Genomic DNA, 18,292 nt, shown 5'->3' with positions numbered 1-18,292 from the left:
AGTTGCGACCATCGGCCTTTCCTTCTTGAATGTGTTGCTATGAAGACTTGTTGTTTCCCGCAGTCACTGCAGCGTCAGCTGTAAACTGCAGCCGCTGGAGCCGTCCACCGGTGGGACAAAGTCATACGGCACTGCTCGAAGAAAAGGGAAAGTTCTTCCCTCGAGACTGTGTGACTATGGAGGCTTGTGCTATCCCGGCAGTCACAGCAGGGCCCAGCTGTACTGCAGCCAACGGAGACGTCCATTGGTGGGACACAGCCATACGGCACTGCTCGAGGAGATATCTGGGTACAGGCAAGCATCTTCTCCCACTCATGTCTTCGTTCTCATTCTTCTTTCTGACCTTGCTAACATCGACAGTCACTCGGGCAATCCGACTAAGACTTTCCCATTCCCGATGTCTCGTCTTCTTTGACTTGCCGGTGAGTCCTTCCTTTCGTTTGTTCAAGTTGCTCTTGCTATGACCATCGACGGCTGACTTGTTCTCTCTCATGTTCAGGACAGAGTGTGGCCCCTCGACTAACGGGGGTAGGCTACTGCCTATAACCTAACGTACTCATCAACACAGCAAGCACAGCACAGCAAACCGTCGTTCGATTCCGCCGAGTTACGACTACTTAACTGAGCAGCTGAGGGGTTCACTGGGGGTCGCACTTACAACCTGTGGGAACTGAGGGGTCTTCAAAATCCTACCTGGCCAGTAGGTGCCTGTTCATCTGGGTCGCTCGTCGAACCGATGGCAGGCCTCCAGCGACGAGCTCGCACCTCACCGTGGTGCTGGAGTCTAGTAGCCATTCTGGCGAAGCTAAGACGAGCTCACTTTGTATTTACTTCTTTGCTTTTAGTTAGCTTTTGTATTTAGTAGTGGGTAGTTAGCAATGGAAACATGTTCTTACTTCTTGCGGATATTTATACAGAGTAACGTTTGACTTGTGCAACATAGCCTGCGTAGATCGAGTGTTTGTTGATGTACGGCTTTCGTAGACTAGCACGAGCATTTGATATGTCATCCTCCCGCCTCATGTCGAATATAGCGAGTCGAAGCAACTAAGCAAGAAGTAAGGTAGGTTAACCACCCGGTTTCTTTGATGTCGAGTTCTAGTGAAGGATCAACGTCTACTGGTTGTCGAGCACGATTCAGCAAACTCAAGTGTTCCTAACGCAAAAAGAGAAAAACCTTTGCGGGTATCTATCTATCTCATCATCTAACTTTTCATGCTCATGAGTCAATCAATCATCAAGTTCCAAGGGTCCATCAAGACCAGAAACATGCGAGAAGTTTGCGGTAAGCGGAGTAACACTGTATTCGACAGTCAGCTTCTTGCAAACGGGGCGTACTGCTAAATGGATGGAAAGATCGAGGATGCTAACCTAGTGCTTCCATTCAGAACCGTATGCGCATCAGTTCCCTCCTCGCTTGCCTGCAGAGCTTTCTTCATCTCGGACAATTCCGCCGACCAGGCGAAATTGCGTTTCTTCAGGTGCGAGCCGCCGAACCCATTTACAGCTTTTGTGGCTGAGCCGTTACACAGTTTCGCGGCCTTTTCGTCTGAGTGGTTCGAGTTTCCGTTCGTCAATGCCGGCGTGGAGTGGCCGTTCGCCTGGGACACTTCGGCGTACAGACACCCCTTCGACCAGTAGTAGGGTAGAGTGCGAGTGTAGCGGACCGGTCTGGTTTCCACGTCCGCCCGCATTGGCACGTTCAGGTTGTAAAGCTCGACACGCTCGTCCCAGTTCTGGGACAGGTGGTTGACGACGCGGACGGCGAGTCTGGCCGCAGCGCGGATGACCTCGATCGGCTGCTCGTCCTTACTGCCGAAGGAGATGGCGATTCCGCGCTTCCCGCAGATAGCGGCTTCGAGGGCTCCGCCGACGGTCCCCGAGGAGAGGTTGTAGATCGTTGAGGCGTTGCGGCCGTGGTTGGGGCCCGAGATCACAAGGTCGACGGGGCCTCGATCGGCGAAGAGGTTGAACAGGCCTAGTTGGGTACAGCTGGCGGGTGTGCCGTTGGCGATGACGACCCATTCGCGATTCGACTCGTTCTCGTCGGGGAACTCGTAGGCGTCATCCCATGTTCCGTCGTCTCGGAAGGCGTCTGGGGGCACGTATGTTGCTTCTAGGGCGGCTTCGATGATGTGTGCTTTGCCTATCCAGGATCGAGATCTCGCTGGGATTGCGACGGAGACTTCATGGCCGGCAGCCTGGAGGGCATCGACGAATGGGCGGATGTATGGGGAGAGGCGCCGTGAGGGCGGACCGTCGTCATTGACAACCTGGGATAAAAATCACATGAGTATTTCTTTTCTTTTGGTGTATCGTCAATCTCCATGCGCCAATGGGTATTGAGCGCAAGGTGTTAAAGAGAAGAGTAAGGTAACTTACCAATATATGCATGCCGACTGCCAATAGTACCTTGATATCTCCTTGGCGCTGAAAGATCCTACGGAGCAGTGCCCTTGATCTGGTTTGGTCAAGCGGCGTCCTTTGGCCGAGATGTGATGCGGAGAAGGGTAGAACGACCCCCCACGGGCAGATATGATGACTATTTTTTTCTACGGCGCCCTCAATTGATACTGGAGGAGATAGTATTTATAAGAGTCATGCGCTGGGTAATGATTGAGCCCTGGAGAGCCTTCTCAACCTACCCCGACAACCGAAAACATACCGGGGAACTTCCAATCTGGCTACGGTGAAGCTGTTTTGCGCTGCGGGGGGCCGGAAGTTGTTCGATGAAGGGGACTTCATAGTCAGCAGTCATTTTCGTATCGAAAGAATGTCATAGCATGTACAATACTTTAGTATCATTAGTTCCTAATCTGACACCAAAGGTGGCAAAAAGGTAACTTATTGTATGGAACATGACATGACAAAACTTCAGGGCAACCAAAAAGAGGCTGCGGTGAAGACGGACAAGATGCAGCACAGAAGAAATTGGTTATCCTCGGGTAGTCCACTAGATACGTATTAGTCAAAGGAAAGAAAGGGTCAGCTGCTCATGTTCAAAACTCGAAGTGATGTCTTGTCAGAGTCGATTATGAAGTTATCAGTGATGAAGGAGTGATAGAGGCAAGGACGGTCAAATTGTATGCAGATTTATAAGAGTCCTAGTGCACACTAACTAATAGTAGACTTACGGGTCTCTATGCACATCCAGGATTCTCCAGTCGTTACAGATATTATTATGAGAAGAGAGTTCAAAGACAGTTTGGCATTTGGATCCATATATGGAGTAGAGTGAAAAGGCAATTCTGCAGCGGATGATCATTATCAAAGTCTTGTTCTTGGATGCTTCTGTGAAGTATAGGTAGTAGTGTTTGCTTTGTCTCAAGAACTTAGAGACAACTGCGACAGGATATACAAGAAATATACCATTATTGATTGACATGTTTCCAGAAAATGTATAGGAATGGTTCAAATAATTCAACCACGAAACCCGACTCACAGGAGCCAGAGAGCCAAATCTGCACGAGAGACAAAAAAGCAAGAGGGAACGACTATCGGACAACCCCTTTCCGTATCAGGTTTCGATGAGACGATTGTGTCGCGTAATCCGCTTCATCCGTAAAAGTATCAGAGTTGGAACAAGGAACGGAAACTTACCCTTAGGTTTGTACTCCGTACCTCAGTGCGCCCTGGATTTTGACACTCTGGTACGTAATGCCCCTCAGCCAGTCACCCATCGTTCTGTGGACTGGACGGGGTACCTTAGAGAACCTGAGAAAAGTAAAAACCTAATAAAACCGAGAAGTATTGCGATGCCCAGAGATTGGCGAATGATCATCACCGCTTGAAGCGAGTCTGCCCTGCCTGGCAAAATTAACCACCTCCATCGAGTCCATCCACCTCGTGCCCGCTCTGATCCTCAACCTTCCCGTCCTTCAATGGTCCAATTCCTCCGCCCCCTTGACTCTTTCAGACAAGGCAATAGAATAGTTCGCCTTCATACGCAGCATCGATCCGGCTTTCCGTAGTCGACAGTCGTAGTCATCCTGGACGTCAGATGTTTCCAGAATTGCTGACTGCTGACTTGAACCATGAGACGAGGATTAAAAAGAGTCATTGTAGCCCCTCTTCCTTCTCATGGAAAAAAGTGATGCTTCATCAAGAATTATCAATCTTATTACAGTGACATGCTCACACAGAACCAGATATAAGAGGCCATCTAAGGAATTCTTTTTTTTTTCCCTGGTTCTGGGTCAGTGCAGGCTTATTAAAGCACGCCATCAATAACTAGGTATTAATATTATTAGTGAACCTGTCCCGCTGCAAGCTTCACATCGGAGGCCGATCGCCGCAAAATCTTTGGTGGGGAACACCATCAACTCAACCAACCCAGTCAGACACTGTATGAAATTCTGTCCTCATCACCATCAGACCGTCATTATTATTATCATTGTCATCAATCCCTGCTCTCGCTCTTCAGTGGCTCTTATATCATCGCCTCGACTGTCTCCATTGGTCTCCAGGTGTTCTGGAGATACTCCTCCGCTCTATCCTCAAACGCTCTTCGCGCTTCACTCGCACCTGTGGGAAGAGTCAAGTCTTCCCGCTTCATCGACTGCGACCCAACAATCTTTGACGAATAGAAAGTCACATCCCCCTTGAGTTACTGTTAACTCGAGAGGCCATCGACGTTTCCCTTCCTCGACTTCGGTTTCGTATATCCCCTGTATGGACTGCGGGACTGCTGGCGCAGCTGCGGGCATTGACCCCAAAATACTCGACAATTGGCAATCCGATACCGCTTTTTCGATCGCATCGTGGGAACACGCCGGCTACGACCAGCAACTTGAGTGGGATACCAGTCAAGATTCGAATCAGGATGAAGCAGACATCGTGGATCTAGGTATTCTACATGGTTCGCTGGCCAACGATCAGCCCAGCGCGTCCCTCTTTAGGCATAATTCCGACCCTAGGTTCGCGCGGAGTCTCCTCCCCAGTCTGCGATGGTTGCAACAGTAGTAGCTGACAGATCTTTGATGTGCGTGCAGCAACCCAGGACTCACCTCACCCGAGAAGTTCAGCGTCGCGGATGCCGCGATCGAAGGCACCATCAGTGGGACCGTGAGCCCCAGAACCTTGCCCTCCTCGACTGACGATAACTTTCACCTCGATGACACATGGCCGCAATTCCAGCTCATCAACTCCATGGCCGCTGGAATGCCGATGGACGCGCCTCTGCTCTATCCGTACTCTAAAGACCCGACCTCTAACAACACAGTTATCGTCGAAGATGGGGGAGAGCTGTCCCACGGACAAGGATTTTCAGAGGTTCACCCGGAGCAGTACCTGACCTTCCAGAATCTGTCTCAAGCGTTCCAATTCGCCGCTGATCCCTGGGCCGAGCCGCCTGCCGATCTCAATTCGGATACGTCGGCTCAAGCACCTATCCCCGTTCCTCAGATGGGACCACAGGTACCGACCAGAATTATCAATCAGTCTCGCAGCTTCCAGGGCTCTTTGCGCTCACTCGAATCGCGCTGGCTTGAAGGACTTGAGTCCCAACTGCCTACGAACTTGACATCGCCTGCCTCGTTGTCGACAAACCCGCAAGACCACACCTTACCTAAAGATGACAGAAGAGTTCAGGATGCATTCCAGTACAAGTCAGAGAGCTCTTCCGTTTCTGGTGATCTTTCAGGAGTTTACGACTGCTCCTACTCAGGCTTGAGTGATGATGTGCCGGCGTTTGCAGAGCGACAGCTGGAAGACGAAGGTTCCTGGAAGGATGAGCAGAAGGAGGAGTCTCCCTCTGAGACCTCGCAGCCACACCAGAGTGCCACTGCATTCGTGGTCAGCGAAGACCCCCAGGGGTCTTTTTTCATGACTGCTCCTACCAGATCGAGGGGTTCGTCGACCGTTGCGCAGCGAGCATCTGGCCGGCCTCAGGCACTCGCTTTGCAATCGGTGGCTACCGTCAGGAAGCGCAAGCAGCGTACCTCGAACGTCAGCCTTGACCAGAATCTGCCAAAACCACTGCAGATCGTCCAAGAGGACGGCCAAGGCGGTTCCATTGCCTCCGCAGATTTTGTGTCTCCGCCTCGTGGAGCACGCCGCAAGGGGCCTTTGACCATGGTTGGGAGGGCCAACGCTGGATTGCGGAGGAAGAACAAGGATACGTGTGTTCAGTGCCGTTTGAATAAGCGGAAGGTTTGTTTTACCTCTCTCGGGCTTGTTTTGGTCTCGAATAACAGAAAGCTGATGATTGTAGTGCGATGGAAGCTCTCCATGCGACGCTTGTCGCCCTACATTACACGAACAGCCGTGTGCCCGGGCTTGTTTTGCGAACATTGTCGAATATGGAACATGCAATTATATCTGTACGAACTCGACCCTTTTATCGTACCGAACATTTTTGACTAACAACAAGTAGCTCAACGAGCCGTCAATCACCCGACCGTGGATCGATCTGGCCGGGTCCGGATGGAAATTCCATCCCGATTCGACTTGAATGACCTGTTGAAGTTCCTGAGCGAGCGGCAAGGACGATTCAACATCCGTGCAAGCCAAGCATGGGGATCACTGTACGTTTTGGACTTGGGAGAGACGTACAAGTTCTTGAAATCATTGAGCGAGTACAACGGTAACTCGCGATCCACCTTTCTCGAGTTCATCGACCGTCGGATTGTGGAGTCGAAAGACAAGTCCAAGAATTGGCTGAGCTGTGTCAAAGACTGCGATCCAATGAACAATATTTACGTAAGTGCGAAGCGATTTTTATCTTTATATCCTCGACTGACTTCTTTTCTAGTCTCTACTCTCACAGTGGAACAACATGCCTAGTCGTGCCAGTTACAGCTTCGTTCCCCTGCAAGCTGGAGGCCAAGAAAGACCCATGGACATCCACAACCCCGAAGATCAACGCGAGATTCTGCTAGCGGCGCAGCTGTCGCGGATTTTCTGCCGCATGCTAGAGGTTGAAGGGTTCCGGAAGCTTGAACGGGACTTTTACAACATCAAGTGGAAACAGATCTCTCAAGACACGCACCTGCGTTTCTTGGGTCAACTCGGACATATCCTTCTCTCTCTCCGGTGGCGAGTCTCCTGGTGGAAGCGCCTCGGGGACGGAGGCCGTGAGCCCGACCCCTCGAAACAGCATTATGTGGATCGAGTCGAGCTGCTTTGTCGAATTCTCTACGTCTACTACACCTGTGTGCTGGCGAAACTTCCTGCGTGGTCGACCGCTGATGTGCCCAAGGGCGTCTGGTCCACTTATGCTGACTCGGAAAATGCGGTGTGGGACGATTTCCCCCTAGATCCCAGCGAAGATGGATTTAAGAACTGGATGGAACGAGGCCGCGAACTCATTGAGCAAGCCGGTGTTCCGAACCGCGTCTCAAAGATCTAGGCGTCGACTCTCCCTAGAGTACTAAAAAGCAAACCCTCGCTTGGAAAAGATTGTTGATGGATTGGAACTGGAGTTTTGATACGATACCCATGCAGCGTTTTTCATTTCTGGTCTTTGCCTGTCTATGAGTGATGATTATATCATTTTTGTACATACCGCCTTCACATAAGTTCATGATATACATAGAATACTTGTGATCCTCCTATCTGTTTACCTACAGCGGAATGTAACCAAACACAGCACCAGTAGCCAGGGTATCTATGCTTCATTAATCGTATCTCTATACTGGAACAAATCACCTCCATCAATTCTTCTTCCCCTTCTCCTTCTCCTGCTTCTTATCCTTCTTCCCCCCAGCAAGCAACTCAAGATGTCCCGCCCTCTGCGCCAAACTCCTCTCCGTCTTCGCCGTCAACCCAGCCGTAAGTTTCTACTCGACGGTCAGTCCCAAACCCCCTCCAACAAGTATATCTACCTCCACAGTAACGGCGCAGGACGAACCTTCGTAATCTTCTGCTGCTTAATCAGCGTCGCCTTCTTAGGCGCGATCTGCCGCGGTCCTCGCTTGGGAGCTAGTGCCGTGGGCCTGTACATATCACATCACATCATATCCTCAGTAAGTTGCTTCCCCGTGGTCTGTGGTTGGAAGGGTTGGAGTTCACGTACCGCTTCGCCGTGCTCGGCTTGGTTTTCTTCAGGGGGCCTTGGGCCATTTTGTCTGCGAGGCGGAGTTTGGGGTGCAGGTGGACGGTGTACTGCCAGCAGCACGGTATGATCTCCTTAGGATGGATGGTGGGTTGTTTGGGATGATTGAGGGTGATGGGATGTGGTGTTGTGGTTGCATGGGTTGGAGAAAATTGCTTATCGGGGTTATCTATCACGTGATGTGTTGATAGTGGTGTTTTGATGTACCTCTCTCCGGAGTACTATGGTGGACGAATAGGTTGCGAATGCGGATATGCAGATTATGTATTTCTTGTAGATTACTACGATAGATTCTGCGGTATAGTTGTTTGGCTTGTGGCGAATGTAGGGTTGAAGAATGGTGTATGCTGATGTGCAATATCAGCGATGGAGATGATCACTTTGGGGCTCATTTAGATCTACTGACAGTCGCGGCCTGCGGCCATGATAGGAGGTGAGTATAGATGGTCTATGCGCTCGATATATTGGTTGCCATATCTCATTAGAATCCTGTATCTGACAATGTCCGCGCAGACTCGCATTACAATGGCAGGCTGAAATACAAAAGGACGAAGAGTATATTCCAGGCTATGCTGAAACACAAACGAAGTAAAAGCTCAGCTCCTCAGAGTCAAGAAATATTATGTCCACCGAAGAATTTACACGTCATGAACGGAGCTTGATCCCAAGAGGGAGTAAAAATTTAAAAGGCGAGGACGGCGAGAACACCAGCGGCAACAGCACCGAAGCTGATAGCGGTGCGGTCGGCAGCACCGGTGAAGAGGCTAGGAGCCGGGGTGGTGGCGGAGGGGGTGCTGGAGCCGTGGGCGGTGCTGACCAGAGTGGTGCTGGGGTAGGCAGAAGGAGTAGGCGAGCCAGCGGGGATGGAAGCACCGCCGGTGGGGACGACGACGGGGATCGTGGTGGGCTTGACAGTAGCAGTAGCAGTGGCAGACTCGGACTCGGGGCAGAAAGTGGTGCTCTCAGTGGTGATGACGGTGACCTCGGAGGCAGTGGGAGCAGCAGTAGCGGTCTCAGTCGCGGCGGCGGCGGTGCTCTGGCTCACAGGGGCGGAAGAAGAAGCGCTGACGGCCTTGCCGGGGTTGGAGATACCGAACTGGGTCGACCACTGGTACTGACCAGTACCCTCGACGACGAGAAGGAGACCGTAGTGGGTGACATCGTCCTCGAGCTCGGTGCTGGGAGTCCACGAGTACGAGCCCGAGTTGGGGATCGCCTCGGCGATGGTAGCGATGGGGACGACGTTGGTGCTGGGGCCTCGCAGGAGGACCAGAGAGACGGGGCCTTGAGTGGTGGGGTCCCACTCAATGGTGTAGGGCTTGCCGACAGGAACCTGCTCGTTCAGACCGGGCTTCAGGATGGCATTGCCCAGAGGAGCCTTGGTGTAGTCGGGTTGGGTGTAGGCGGAAGCCATCGCCACAAGGGCAGAGAGAGCAACAGTGATGAAACGCATTTTGAATTAATTTTCTTCTAGCTTGCGGATAATGTGAATAGGTCAGGCGAAAAGAGTGACTTGTTCGAAAATCTCGTAAGATTTGAAATGAATGACTGGGGTTAAAAGAGTGGCTGTCGTAGGTAAGGAACGACGAGAGTGTTTGCAGAGAGAAAGAGAGACAGAATCAGAGAAGAAAGAGAGAGGAACGAAGCGACCACAAGGGAGACGAGGATTCAAATTAGAATTGAAGAGCAGTAGGCTAACATCATTTCGAGCTAAGCCTGAGATTGTGTTCCCCTTGAGGGATGATGAGAGGAGGGGCCCTCGCATTCCCTCCAGCCAGTAAATAGCCTCAGCCGGTCTGCCCAGTTCAACGGGACATCATCAGGCATCATGGGCGGATCTGCGGCTCATACCACGGATGTGGGTCGAATGAGCATGTATCACAACATAGTCCATAAAAATGAGGTCGTAACTCGTAAGGGGAAACAAACTCTCGAGCTCCTGTCCTCCTCATCTGCTGTGGTGCTGAGCAACGGGTGGAATGTTGGACACTCGGCAGGAATGAACAATTGTGACCCTGGCAAATAGGGCGGGGACAAATCCTCGTATCCCCGTCTCACTGGTGCAACTAAGATGAGATGTGTTTAGTTCAATTGTTAGCTTGTGTAGGCTTGGGGGTCCTTGATCCTCAGGATAGAGTCCCCTGTTCCAGCATTTTGCCATCAACGGAATTGGTCAGCGACGTTGATGGCTATCCTTTCTTCAAGGACTCTCACAACTTCGTGCAGTTCTGAATTATGGACGGTGTTATTTTTGGACAAATATAGATAGAAGGAACAGCATGGTCACCATGAACAGTGGATGGGCTAATTAGCAGATAGAACTAAGAGTCAACGGCGCCGCACTTCTGAACTGTAATTTCGATTCATCACCGTGACCCATCCTCTCGTGGGGGATAGGGAATACTGCCAAGAAATTGATTTCAACGGTTTGTACGGATGTTGCAATGGTTCAGCTTTCATGTGTACAGATGATGAAGGAGTACGAGAGGTTGCTGTACACATCAAAAGGCTGTATGTCGAAATCATCAGGTGAATCGATGATGACGAAAAACCTGACGATTTTCAATGGAAGTGCATCCATTCTACAACCTTCAGACATTCATCAACATAATTTCGACTTCTGTGTTCGTACCTGAATCTCAATATCTCCTACTTCATCAAACCTCCGGATATTATCCGATTTGCCCCAGTACATATGGATCCAGCTCATAGCTATCGATGACTGGTTAACGACGTATGCATCTGGCTTCTAGGTGAGTCCAAAACTCCATGTTGTAGAATTGAAATGAGACATACGCCACAAGGCCGCAGGACTAACAAAAATACACTTTAGGCGACCTCAAGTGAGATTGCAGAGCTCCAAAACAATCAAAATATTACCCCTGAATTCCGGCCAATAATTTGTGGGAAAGGAGCCTCCACTCGGCCATGGTAGCATGCTACGTTGTACGGAGGATAAACAAAGGGAAGATTCCACGAGCTGCGAGCTTGCGTCCATAATGTGCCGTAATGCAGAGCTTGATATTCCAACACCGGAAGAAAGTTGGAGATGGACAATTGATTTGATAACATTTGATTCCGGCCGATCCAACAAGGGATGATCATTTCGATGAAGTCATCCCATGTTCGTCCCTGAACGACGATTGTCAGGGTTCCCGGTCGCTCCTTTCTTGTTCCTGACATGGCCGGTGGAGTCCAGCACCACTAGAAACCGCGCACAATGAGCACTGCCGCACCAGCCATTATTGGCCCATTACAGTCAACCTTGTTCAAGATAAGACAAGGCTCAATGGGACGCTCGCAACTCTCGTCTTTCCCGTAAGTGATGAACCTTCCCCTTGCGACTGTACCACATAGATAGCCACGTCGTCTCGCAGTCACGCTGGCCATGTGTCTTGCAAAAAGCAAACAATTTCCAATTGGCGCCGGATACTAGATAGCGCAGGATGTCACCGTGGCTCTGATTTTATTCCAGTCTGGCCAACAGGCAACAGCCTCAGAATAGATACGTAGATACGTGCTTCATTGGCCCAATCATAGGGGTGGAGATAGCCGACGGGGCCTGAACTACGGGGCATACACCGAGCACTGCAGACTGCAGAGTGCATCTCACCTGCTTGAAAATGATGCGTCTAAAAAGTAATACACAAAACGTTAAATATATGGGAATCTGCCAATCGTGTCTTGTGCCTTCAAAAGGCTTACACTGTCCAACCCACAATTCCATTGATAGAGCGCTGCTATGAATAGGGCTTTCTAGAGCGCCAGATTCTATTCCTCATGACGACTAAGAGGAAGTTGTCCTATTTGAAGAGACGTGTCAGGAATCGGGATGATCCAGCTCTGTCTGGATCCTCTAAATAGAGGGAATCAAAGTATGCTCTATTATCGCGGACTGCGCGAGGTCGAATCTAGAACGTGGGAGTTACTAAAGCATATACAGAGCTTGCTCGCAAGGAGATTGTCTCATGATTATCCATGATAGTGGGAATACCTCGGGGTTCACGCCCTACATGACCGAAATGACAAGAATCAATCATTCCACCCAGGTGACTGTCTTCGTCTGCAACCACTCGTCATAGGCCGCAGTACCGCCTCCGAAGCGACCGAACCCACTGCTCTTCCATCCGCCATGGGGTAAGGTGGGCTCGTCATGGATAGTCAAAGAGTTGATATGAACGGCACTAAATGATGCCAGCGAACATCAGTAACTGTACTGTGTTTTTGCAAACTGATACTTGAAGGAAAGGTGACTTACCCAGCCTCGATTTGCTTTGCTACCCTAAGACCTCGGAACAAGTTGTCAGTGAAGACTGCGGATGTAAGGCCATATTCTGTATCATTGGCCAGCGCAATAGCGTCGTCCTCAGTATCCACCACAATGAGAGATACTGTCGGACCGAATGATTCTGTGGAGTAGAGATCCATATCCTTGGTGACGTTGTCCACAATCACGGGCCGTAGGCTGTGATCAGATGACTCCGTGGCGTTTGCATCGCCGAAGAGGACGCTGGCGCCCTTGGAGAGCGCATCAGCTACGAGCGTCTTGTTCTTCTTGACAGCTGCCGAGGCTACTAGCACCGGTGCTGGTGCAGCTTTTCCGAAGAGCTTCTCAGAATTCTCAGCCAGAAGCTGACGGAATTTGTCTGCGATCGCGCGCTGTACGACAATGCGCTCCGTGGACATGCAGATCTGACCGGACTGGTTCTGAAGTCAGCCTTCTGAACACATCCCAGGGTGTCTGCGAACCAATACTCACATGCATGAAAGATCCAAGAGCGCAGCAGAACGCAGCCTTCTCCAGGTTCGCATCGTCCAGAACAATAGCCGACGCCTTGCCTCCCAACTCGAGGAGAACCGGCTTGGTATACTTTCCAGCGGTCGCAGCGATGATGGAACCAATTTGAGTGCTTCCGGTGAAGTTGATCTTGCGCACAGCAGGATGGGCAATTAGAGCAGTGGTCACCTCAGCCGCATCAGCAGTTCTGTGATACAGGACATTCAAGCATCCGGCGGGAAGACCTGCTTCCCGGAAAATGTCGCCAATCGCCCAGAAACATTTGGGAGACAGCTCCGAGCCCTTAAGGATAGTGGTATTACCGGCAGCTAGAGGAAGCGCAACGGCACGAAGTCCAAGAATGAACGGAGCGTTCCTGGCAAAAGCCAAAACGTCAATATCTATGCGAATGCGAAACCAGAAAAGCAGACTCGAGTTAGGGTATCTTACCAGGGTGCAATTCCCAAGATCACCCCATACGGCTCCTTGAAGACCATCGCACACTCACCGTCCTGAGTAACCGATGGTACCGAGCCCTCAATCGACGGGATTCTGGCCGCAAAGTCCTTGAGAAATCCAGCTCCCAATAGACACGTCTTCTCCGCGAACATCCTCCCGGCTCCCGTCTCCTCCATCTGATATTTAATCAATTCTTCAATTCTGGAGAACATGATATCGGCGGCTTTCATAAGGATGTCTCTGCGATCGTAGGGCTTCATCTTGCTCCACGCAGGGAAAGCAGCCTTCGCGGCTGCTACGGCACGGTTGGCATCGTCGACCGAGGCGGCGGCGCATTGATGCAGCACTTCGCCCGTAGCGGGTGTATGGATATCGAAAATATTCTCCGTTACGACGGACTCGTTATTGATGATTAGGGGGATAACGGCAGAATCGCCTTTAGCACCGTTTGCGACCATATTGATTGTTTACTTGGGAACGGGTATTGAACGCTGAAATGATAACAAGAGAGAAATACAGAAATTGTCGAGGAGTATCACAGGACGGAAAAGAAGGACTTGATGGAGACGAAAAAGAGACGCGTTGCGGAAGTTTGCCCTCTTGAACACGGCAGTTGAGGGTGAGGGGGAACGTCTGTCGGGAATTGTATGGAGCCGAATCTCTCCAACACCCGAGGGGGTAGCGAGCTGCTCCAATGGTAGCACGTAGGCTCGAGGTTGGTTCGGTAGTGAGGTGGGGGACAGAAACCGACACCGCTCGTCCATTCAAGACTTAAGACGGAACCAATATGATGATCATGTTGGAATTGGGAAGCTTCTTTCAACTAATGGTTCGATTCTCCATCTGTCTTCCTCCCTGTGAGGTTTAACCTGTCAGCGGGGACAGAGTAACAGAGCTTAACAGCACACACTGGAAACGAAGCATTGAGCTCATAGACACATGAGAAACCACCCTCAAAGTCCACCAGAAAAAACAATATGAAGCCGTTCACTGTTTGGTTACTAGATTCGGATGAGATCTGGGGCCTACTACTACTAAGGTAGTTACTGTAACCCTCATGCAAAGGTAGGCTAAACTATGTTTGTAATTAGTTCAGTAATAGCTTTGTCTGGATTCTGTATTATGTGGATAACTCCAGTCATTATTGCACCTGCCTTGCCAACTTTTCAACTAGTAGCATCTGAGACTTGCTTGCAGTGACATGACATGCATACTTGTAAGTTCATAGGTCTAAGAAAATGTAACAAGGGGAATAATGGGGAATTCTTCGTTGGACTTGCCCTTTGTACCTTCTTCCAAAGCCTCTTTGATAGTCAAATTTGAGATAGATACAGCCACGGCTTGGGATATTGTGCCCTTCTTCTCATGATCTCCACGAGTTCTCGCATCAAATCTAAGCCGTGGGACTTGTCAGTCCCACTCGGTTGGCCCGAATCTAACCTAATCTACGTACAGTAAACCGCGGACACAGGCAACCTTGACATAAATCCAATGTCAAGCGTCCGCCGCTCGATCGCAGAAGTCGAGGATGAAAGAAGCTTGTTCAGAATACTTGAGAATTTATGATGATTAGATATAGGACCACTGATTGTCTTTCATCAACAGAAGCGGAGTGCTGCCTTTTCAGGCGGATATAACAACTGTATATCTCAAAATAAATAAACCCCAAACACCACGCATGCAACAAATGACCAACACTGACAAGAAAGCAAGCATATGTATGAAACCCCACCACGCCATCTATGCGTTTCTATATTCTATCCAGAAGCGCAAATGCGAAAAAAACAAGCATAAGCATCAGCATCGTCATCACCGTCCAGCCCAGATCTTCGTCTCGGAAGACGGCCTCGCCATATCCGAAAAGGGACACGCGGATGCCGCAGACGGCGCCACACTGCTCGCGATACTGGAGCGGTCGTCGTCGCTGGAGCTCGGCGATGGGCTGCTGTCGCCGAGGATCTTCTTTTCGCCGATGTAGCCTTCCTTGTCGTCGAGGATGATCTCGGACATCTCGTCGGCGTACTCCTCTCCGTCGCGGAGACGCCATTTGGCGAAGAGGTCGTTTTGGATCCAGATGATCTTGCCGATGGCGCGGACGAGAGCGACTTTGCGTTGAAGGGAGAGGGTGGGGTGGGACATGAGGGCTTCGGTGAAGACGTCTTGGATGAACCCGAGCATGACGCCGATGTGGATGTATTCGATGTTGAGGGGGACTCGTCGTTCTTGGCCGGAGTGCATCACTCTAGCTGTGGGTTAGTGGTTGTTCTTTGTGTTCTGGTAGACAGAGATGTATGGAAAAGTGAAGGAGCTCACCCGACTTTGTTCAGATACCGCCAGAACTCCATCTCGGTCGGATCGGAACAGAGCTTGGTCAGGTACCACCGCAGGAACATCTTTCGTCGTTGGATCTGCGGGCTGTTCTCGGTGTACCAGTCATCGACGTGTGTTGTCTCATCGGAGGTATCTCTTGTGATGAAGGCGCGAGCGGTGATGTCTTGTTCCAGGAGCTTCTTGTAGACGATGTTAACGATGGCGGGGATCAGAGCCTTGATGTACTTGGAGCCTGTGGTTAAAGCCTCAATGTCACCTGTGCACCCGTTAGCTCGGATCGCGCGAACTTTGGCAAGAAGACATGACATACTGGAATTGAAGTCGAGAAAGTCTTTGAGGTAGCTGATGCGAGCTTCGAGTCTGGTATACAAGGCCTTTCGGCTCACGTGCTTAACAGGACGGCCACCCTCAAGGAGAGCCTCCATCTTTCTCCTTCCTTCAGACGCCTGCATGGTTGCTGTTGGTTCTCCTCGGAGATACGTGACACAAATGTGGATGGAGATCGGACACGAACCACTGCGGTCACGGCTGTGGTTAAGATAATAGGAAGTTTCTTTTATGGAGTGTGTTCCGTAGTAGAAATGGGATAGATCTGGATCGAAGACTGAAAGAGTGTATCGACCCGTAGATATGAGATACTGTCTCCTCTTTATACAAGTGTCCGGGGACAAATCACCTCGAGACAGAAAGAAAAAAACTTATATTCCCATTCAAGAATGACATGGCTGGAGCCATGATCCCAATTTTTTGACCGTCATAGTCATCCTTCCTCCGAGAGCACTCCACACGGGCGTCGGAAACCGTTCTGAAATTGATCGCATCATTTCACCAGAAGAGGGTTTCGAAAAACAGGCTAGGAAATGGCTCAGAAAAAATAGAATGGACCTATCATCAGACCAGAGATGGTTGAAATCCCGATACCTTCATGAATTTCTTCCCCCCTTGGTCCGTTCTGTCTTGGAGCGGACACTTGGGCGGTTGCCAGAAGTGGGTTTGCAGTGGTATGATCCTTCATTTTATCCAAGAAGGGATTTAGTCAGTAGACATCAGGATCTATCTGAGCTTGAGACATGAAGCACGTGGTACCGTGGGGCGTTTATTTCAGTGATTATGATTTCCGATGAGCTTAGTGGCCGTTGTACTCTGTAGTTAAATGACCTCCTAACGGCTCAAGAGACACCTCTCATATGGATACAAAGAATATGATGAATCTAATTCTATAAAGACACCATCACTTTCTGAAGACGCCGTTGAGGATTTATCCCAGGTCACATTCTAGACCCAATCCCACAAATGCAAAGGCTTACTTACTTTTACACCTTCAGAAACTCTAAACATCATCTAGAGCACAGCCGACTGACCCGTTGAATTCCGAGTCTGCATGCATACATGCCTCAATTCGGAGCCGAATGGCCGAGTTTACAGCTGCATACGCCTGCAGTATTAGTATGTAGTCTCAGTGTCATTTTCAACCAGGATCTGTTTCCTCAGAGGCTATGTTGGGCATCTTCCCTTCCCCCAGATACTTCGCAGTCCGTAGTCCATACACATCAAGATATTGACACTACTTACGTGCTATGTTTCAGACCTGTCGATCACACAGAAAATCGTCCTCTATTTCGCCCATAGTTCTGTGGAAACCACAATAACATCATCGTCATATAGATAGCCACTATGGTAAATCAAGATGCGCATCTAGATCCATCTAGAAGCAGAATAGGCGCATCCAAGCATCTCAATCCCTAACTTATGACTCAATAGCCAGTATTATCCAATCCAATAGTTCATACACAAATGGCAAAGACAAACGATATCTCAGATAAGGGCGCACTGCTTGGAAGTTTAGAGCCCGAGGTCGTGTGATCCTTTACTGCTAGAACGAAAAGAAAGAAGGAAAAAATTTCGTCCCACTATGGAGAAAGCCCCATATTGATGTGCACCATTTCCGTAGACAGCACTCCGTTGTGGGCGGCTATCCTATACTTAGCAATAACTCGGAGCGAGTATGGCATGATGTCGGTGGGCCGAGTCTTACCTGTCAGATTATCTAGTGTACTCCGTACTTAGTGACGGGGATGGTTCACCTCGCCGATGACGGGCGTATGACGGGGTAATCGAGAAAGAGGACGTCATTTGACCTGAATGAGTCCTGTCGCTTGGTAAAAGCGAGAATCAACATGTCAATTGATGTTGTTTACCTATTCTGCGGGACGTCAGAAGTCAGGAGAGAATTAAAGTTCTGTCAAAAGTTGTTGACCGTTCTGGTTCCGCAAAGTAACTGGTAACTTTCCTGAGACTTTGGTATTCTTCTCCTGTATCCGTATTGTTGCATCACATCAGATACTACCTATCTTGAGCAGTGGAACGATCATTGCATGCATATAGATCTCATTCCGTGTAGCTATGAGCTTGTAGCTTATTAGTCATGGACCAACAAATATCTCAAGCATATGGATTGAATGTGATACAAACAACTTGTGAGGTACGGAGAGCAATAATAATAATAGGTAATACAGCAGCCGCAATCCAATCAGATATGCAAGAAATCTCCTGACGGAGCCACATAACAAAACAAAATGCATCCTCTGATGGTTAATTCGCTAGCTACGATATCAAAGCAATCAAGTCTGCAGATCATGGCGACTGAGAATTTGTCCGCTATCGTCTGACTA

The 18,292-nt window shown here is 49.8% G+C and overlaps 6 protein-coding genes across 6 annotated transcripts; 1 reads left to right on the top strand and 5 right to left on the bottom strand.

Annotated features, from left to right (window-relative positions):
* Positions 1-1,230: 1,230 nt before the first annotated feature.
* On the bottom strand, positions 1,231-2,758 carry CDV56_109409 (5'/3'-nucleotidase SurE; the record flags this gene model as incomplete). The annotated part of the gene is made up of 3 exons (XM_026763028.1): positions 1,231-1,300; positions 1,372-2,273; positions 2,666-2,758. The coding sequence occupies 3 exons, from the start codon at positions 2,756-2,758 to the stop codon at positions 1,231-1,233; spliced, it is 1,065 nt and encodes a 354-aa protein (XP_026618231.1).
* A 1,913-nt stretch (positions 2,759-4,671) lies between these two features.
* On the top strand, positions 4,672-7,348 carry CDV56_109378 (uncharacterized protein; the record flags this gene model as incomplete). The annotated part of the gene is made up of 5 exons (XM_026762997.1): positions 4,672-4,916; positions 4,992-6,150; positions 6,212-6,320; positions 6,374-6,699; positions 6,752-7,348. The coding sequence occupies 5 exons, from the start codon at positions 4,672-4,674 to the stop codon at positions 7,346-7,348; spliced, it is 2,436 nt and encodes an 811-aa protein (XP_026618230.1).
* Positions 7,349-7,652: 304 nt separating this feature from the next.
* CDV56_109375 (DUF2462 domain-containing protein) lies at positions 7,653-8,061 on the bottom strand (the record flags this gene model as incomplete). Its single annotated transcript, XM_026762994.1, has 3 exons — positions 7,653-7,778; positions 7,850-7,934; positions 8,015-8,061. The coding sequence occupies 3 exons, from the start codon at positions 8,059-8,061 to the stop codon at positions 7,653-7,655; spliced, it is 258 nt and encodes an 85-aa protein (XP_026618229.1).
* A 674-nt stretch (positions 8,062-8,735) lies between these two features.
* CDV56_109365 (GPI anchored serine-threonine rich protein) lies at positions 8,736-9,506 on the bottom strand (the record flags this gene model as incomplete). The annotated part of the gene is made up of 1 exon (XM_026762984.1): positions 8,736-9,506. One exon carries the CDS (start codon positions 9,504-9,506, stop codon positions 8,736-8,738), a length of 771 nt encoding a protein of 256 aa, XP_026618228.1.
* Positions 9,507-12,089: 2,583 nt separating this feature from the next.
* On the bottom strand, positions 12,090-13,747 carry CDV56_109337 (aldehyde dehydrogenase; the record flags this gene model as incomplete). Its single annotated transcript, XM_026762956.1, has 4 exons — positions 12,090-12,237; positions 12,312-12,754; positions 12,813-13,206; positions 13,281-13,747. 4 exons carry the CDS (start codon positions 13,745-13,747, stop codon positions 12,090-12,092), a joined length of 1,452 nt encoding a protein of 483 aa, XP_026618227.1.
* A 1,351-nt stretch (positions 13,748-15,098) lies between these two features.
* CDV56_109318 (protoglobin family protein) lies at positions 15,099-16,072 on the bottom strand (the record flags this gene model as incomplete). Its single annotated transcript, XM_026762937.1, has 3 exons — positions 15,099-15,531; positions 15,603-15,876; positions 15,931-16,072. 3 exons carry the CDS (start codon positions 16,070-16,072, stop codon positions 15,099-15,101), a joined length of 849 nt encoding a protein of 282 aa, XP_026618226.1.
* Positions 16,073-18,292: the final 2,220 nt, after the last annotated feature.

Source organism: Aspergillus thermomutatus (genome assembly GCF_002237265.1).
Source record: "Aspergillus thermomutatus strain HMR AF 39 chromosome Unknown NODE_11, whole genome shotgun sequence".
NCBI lineage: Eukaryota > Fungi > Ascomycota > Eurotiomycetes > Eurotiales > Aspergillaceae > Aspergillus > Aspergillus thermomutatus.
Note: the sequence above shows the minus strand (reverse complement) of the source record. Positions and strands in the feature narration are given on the sequence as shown.